The sequence below is a fragment of the Pecten maximus genome, chromosome 5 (assembly GCF_902652985.1).
Source record: "Pecten maximus chromosome 5, xPecMax1.1, whole genome shotgun sequence".
NCBI classification, from domain to species: Eukaryota; Metazoa; Mollusca; class Bivalvia; order Pectinida; family Pectinidae; genus Pecten; species Pecten maximus.
This window is the reverse complement of record NC_047019.1, coordinates 43,247,163-43,252,989: the sequence shown is the minus strand read 5'-3', so window position 1 is coordinate 43,252,989 and position 5,827 is coordinate 43,247,163. Positions and strand designations below refer to the sequence as shown.

The following is a 5,827-nucleotide window of genomic DNA, read 5'->3' as shown; positions in this document are numbered from 1 at the left end:
CCATATACAATATATCATAGAGACGGTCCATATACAATATGTCATAGAGACGGTCTCTATACAATATATCATAGAGACGGTCTCTATACAATATATCATAGAGAAGGTCCAAATACAATATATCATAGAGACGGTCCATATACAATATATCATAGAGACGGTCTCTATACAATATATCATAGAGACTGTCCATATACAATATATCATAGAGACGGCCTCTATACAATATATCATAGAGACGGTCCATATACAATATATCATAGAGATGGTCTCTATACAATATATCATAGAGACGGTCCATATACAATATATCATAGAGACAGTCTCTATACAACATAGCATAGAGACGGTCCATATACAATATAGCATAGAGACGTCCATATGGAATGTACATCCATCGAGACGGTCCGTATACATGTACAGTCATAGAGACGGTCCATCAAAGACTCCCTGTAAACTCAAGGGGCCATTACAGTATACGTGCACTGACATTTGCCCCGTGGTGTCAGTGACCTATCGGTCAACAGTAATATTCAAAGCAGTTCGATAAGACGTTAGCGGGATTAATTTCTATATCCCTACTTACGTCTTGTTAAACAGTAATATTTGGCGTTTGGTAAGGCTCTAGAACTACGTCATCATCATCTCCGTTACTCTAGATCTGTGGAAATCCACCGGCATATTTTACACATGATGTGATATATGCATATTTCATGTGTAACATATATATACCCCAATGGTGACATATATAAATCACATGTATGACATATGTATACCTTATGTGTGACATATATAAATCCCATGTGTAACATATGTACACATATGTATGTGTGTCGTTCAGAACTAGATGCGATTGATCCAACCTTGGAATCCCCCCCCCCCCCCAAGGCCACAGTGGAGCCACACATCCTTGACCAACACCACAAGCTGTAAAATTGTGAATTTTCCTGTGCCTCTAGATAGTACCGAACACAATACATCACTGCGCATTTATAAGGTGCGTGTTATCAAAGGCCTGCCAATTTAACCCACAATAGATACCTCCATCCCCCGACAGCCTAGGGCAGATGGATGGTGTGATGTATTTGCCCCATCTTACACTTCATCAAATAAGCAGCTTTTAGACAAACACTTTGTATGTTGGGCAATATTACGGCACATGAACATCCTATTTCGTTATTTCGGCCTCTAATCCTTTCCAGTCGAATTGGGCGGTATTTATCGAATCTTAATGTTCGCCCTTTTTTTGCGAGTACTCGCCCAGAAGAACAACATTGGTCACGTGTCAGGGCCGAAATATCACCAACCCTTCCTTTCTTTTTCGCTTCGAAAGGAATAAAGCACGAAACAAGAAATTAGCCTTAAACACCATCGTACACTGTTGTTGTACACTGTTGGATTTTAACTTCACGCCAGTCAGTTATGATCATACATCTTAAAGTAAAAACCAACACCTATTAACCTACATTGACCAAAACTGTTTGAATAAAAATTAACAGATCGGATGATTATTATTATCATTATTATTTTTTAGGTGAATGTGGGCTGTCTAGACATGGACAATCCTCGAAGCACGACCACCAATGGAGGTCCAGAAGCCAGCAAAGACTTCTACACTTTCAAACTGGAAAAGGAACCCTCTGCTAAGAAGACGGTCTCATTTAAAACCATCGTTTTTCTCCAGCTATTTATTTTAGGCGTGTTTGTAGTCGGCCTCGTTATTGGTTTAATTGTTGGAATTTACGCATACAAAGATCAAAATAAACAATGTCAAGGGCAGCATGAATCACCCCAAGCACAACTTCAGCACCAAACCAGTCATCCTTCATCAGACAGCACATCAACGCCATCGCCCTCACATAATCACCATCATCATCATTCCACAGACTTCTTAACACACTCCCCGTTAGAATTCGTCGATGACGGTATCAATGTTAATAATTTTGAAGAGATGCCAGACTATGTCGATAGCACAACAGATAAGCCCAAGGAACCAGAAAAAGCATGCAGTGTCTGTAAACAAAGGCAGCGGGAACCCCCAGTGAATGACAAAAAGCCGGTGTTCGCTCCACTAACTGTGGAGGAAATGAACCTAACACACGATATTCTTCGAGAAAATGCTATCATAAATTTAGAAATAAATAAGACCAACGACCTTAAAACAGATTTTCTTCATGCCATGCAACTGTCTCCTCCCAACAAGAAAAAGGCACTGGCATATTTGGATTCTAATGGCACCTTTCCCGGTCGGTATGCTAGCGTGTCTATCAACAAAGGCGCGGCCGATCCGCCATTTTACATGGAATACACTGTTGGACCCCTTGACGGACCCCGGGAAAACATCACCATTAAACCCATGCTGGACCCAGATGAAGTGCCCTATAGTCGGCGACCGTATGACATATTTGAGATAGAACTCCTGATGGTTTTTATATTCCGGGAAATTGGGGGTATGCGGAGACTGATTCAGGAAAGTTTCGATACGTCAGACGCTATGGATGACCTAAATGTCATACCTGTTGGTCCCTTTGAGTCGGAGGAAGGGAAGCGAATTAGTCGGTTCTCTTTGTCCATGAGGGGTCTTGGTAATAGAGATATGGATTTTCTTTCATCTCTACCGTTGTCTGGTAAGATCAACCACGAGAGTCTGAATACGTCGGATTGGTACATATACGACTACTACTATATGAACCAGGGTCCTTTTCCAAATAGTTCCTTCCTCTATAGTGCCTATGTTTACGATATGATAACTAAAATCAGGTTCCCGTCAAACGCTAAAGACCGAATCCAACAAATGGCCTTTCCACAGAGGGATGAACATGCTTTACCGAGGGAAAATTCCCATTTCCCTGGGCCGAAGACATATGAAACAAGTGGTCCCCGTTACAAAATTTCAGGACACGACATTTCTTGGTTGGGTTGGACTCTGTCAGCCTCTTCCAGTACTCTCAGAGGACCTTCCATTTTCAATGTAAAATTTCAAAATGAACGTATCTTGTATGAGAATTCACTCAATGACATTGGCCTTGTGTACTCGGCTGACGATCCGGGGAAGGACAATGTTGTTTACAACGATGCGGAATACGGAATTGGGAATGCGAAACATCCAATGATGGGCATTGACTGTCCGGAACATGCTACTCTCCTCAACGTATCCTCATGGCTTACTAGATCCGGAAAGGCATCCGTAGTTCCGGGGATTTGTGTATTCGAGCAGGATAACCAGGAACCACTGTGGCGACACGATGGAATTGGTTTTCAAATTGGAATTCGAAATAGATATCTTGTCGTCAGGTACCCAACTAGAATCGGCAATTACGATTACATTTTTGATTTCGAGTTCCATCTTGACGGACGAATAAAAACTAAGGCGATTGCCACTGGGTTCCTATTCGGTTCATTCCATGATCCGTATACTCTGAACTTTGGAGGGCCTGATGGCAGGACGCCGTTTGGATACAAAATCGGTAGTTTTATCACTGGGCCTATACATGACCATACATTTGGCTTCAAGGTTGACCTCGACATTGTGGGACCGAAAAATAATTTTGAAGTGATTAACTGGAAGGCTGGGGATGTATCCGAGGCAGTGAACTCCTATCGTCAAGTAAATGTGACGCCGCCATACTTCCACCTCAATCAGACCCGTTATATCGAATGGGACTTTTTAAAAAACGAAGATAAACTCAACATTAATTTGGTGAACCAAACCTTTTGGACCGTAGTGAACAACCAGGAAAGGAATGCGTGGAATGTAAGTAGGGGTTATAGAATCATGACTATGGCCACAGGTACACAAAACCTTGACGATAGCTACCCGATGATGGGTAGTATAGCATTTACAAAACATCAGTGTCATATAACGAAACGGAAGGAGAACGAACCTTACATGAAACCGATTTACAAATACAGCAACAATAAAAGCAGCAGGAATGTGAAGCGATACCTTCAAGACATGGTTGATGGCGAGTCAATCGATAATGAAGATTTGGTCACGTGGTTGTCCGTGGGATTTTTACACATTCCAACATCCGAAGACGTACCCATCACTTCACGTGTTGAGACTGGATTTATTCTTAAACCTTTTAATTTTTTCGAGAACACGATGACGTATGACATTCCACAGTACACTAAAGTTGCTGATAAGGTTTTCGACACGGAACCCACAGAAGAAGCGTGTTATGTTAAATCTTGATTCCAGTACCCCGGTGATAAGCCCCGCTTCCATTGTAAACTAATAATGCGTCATGTCCTTATTTGGGGTTAAGTTCATTTGTATATCCCTACATTGTAGCTACAATCATAGACTGATCCAAGATAACGATCTCCAGTGCTAACTTCATGTCGGTTACGCTACACTTCTGGGTTATAGCACTCTTCAGCAAACCTCGTGTGATGTCAATAACTGCAGTAACTTTATGTCTAAAACTTTGTCGGCTGAATGAGTCGTTCACGTCATTTTTTCAGCTCCCTAAACGTTTTCCATACGCTTGAATATTTATGCATTGTCTGTCTTCAGTGATCGTTTGGAATCCGGCTACCATTGTGTAATGCAAATGGCTTCAAATATTTTCACTGATAATTGTACAGCTCGGTGAAGATATGTCACTATCTGTTAAATTTGACATTGTTTAAAGTGCGACTGAAGACTGGGGAATGGGCGGGGCAGTCAATGAGAATAATAACTGAACATTATATATTCAGAAATCCGTGATGTATTTCTTAAAATCATTGAATAAAAAATTGAACAATTAAAGTGACAGCTAATCTATTTTAGCATTACATAGCACTATATGTGATATATTCCAGATTGTACTTGTAAGAACGGTTATTCGCATAGTGAACCCTTCATGACTTAAGTGCTAGATACGTTAACGTTCTGTCAGGGAGAAAATCCGGGACCTGGGAATCTCTAACACATTCTGTCGACACCCGTCAGATTCACAGGGACCTGGTAATCTGTAACACAATCTGTCGACATTCATCAGGTCCACAGGGACTTGTACATCTCTAACACATTCTGTCGACACTCGTCAGGTCCACAGGGACCTGGTAATCTGTAACACAATCTGTCGACATTCATCAGGTCCACAGGGACCTGGTAATCTGTAACACAATCTGTCGACACTCGTCAGGTCCACAGGGATCTGGGAATCTCTAACACAATAAAAAAATGTATGTCAACATTCGTCAGGTCCACAGGGACCTGGGCATCTCTAACACATTATGTCAACACTCGTCAGATTCACAGGGACCTGGTAATCTGTAACACAATCTGTCGACATTCATCAGGTCCACAGGGATCTGGGAATCTCTAACACATTCTGTCGACACCCGTCAGATTCACAAGGATCTGGGAAATTAATTACATATTACAGTAAACACCAAATCATTATATTACAGTATACACCAAATCATTGTACTACAGTATACACCAAATCATTATATTACAGTATACACCAAATTATTATATTACAGTATACACCAAATCATTGTACTACAGTATACACCAAATCATTGTACTACAGTATACACCAAATCATTGTATTACAGTATACACCAAATCATTGTACTACAGTATACACCAAATCATTGTACTACAGTATACACCAAATCATTGTACTACAGTATACACCAAATCATTGTACTACAGTATACACCAAATCACTGTACTACAGTATACACCAAATCATTGTACTACAGTATACACCAAATCATTATATTACAGTATACACCAAATCATTGTACTACAGTATACACCAAATCATTGTACTACAGTATACACCAAATCATTGTACTACAGTATACACCAAATCATTGTATTACA

At 40.6% G+C, this 5,827-nt stretch overlaps 1 protein-coding gene across 1 annotated transcript; it reads left to right on the top strand.

The window, feature by feature from the left end:
• The first annotated feature begins 1,536 nt into the window (after positions 1 to 1,536).
• LOC117328106 (amiloride-sensitive amine oxidase [copper-containing]-like) lies at positions 1,537 to 4,756 on the top strand. The gene has a single exon (XM_033885471.1). It carries the CDS (start codon positions 1,556 to 1,558, stop codon positions 4,193 to 4,195), a length of 2,640 nt encoding a protein of 879 aa, XP_033741362.1. The 5' UTR covers positions 1,537 to 1,555; the 3' UTR covers positions 4,196 to 4,756.
• The last annotated feature ends 1,071 nt before the right edge of the window (positions 4,757 to 5,827 follow it).

What these genes read in the sequence shown, in the direction of transcription:
- LOC117328106 (XM_033885471.1), top strand. Translation starts at nt 1,556, where the DNA reads ATGGACAATCCTCGAAGCACGACCACCAATGGAGGTCCAGAAGCCAGC.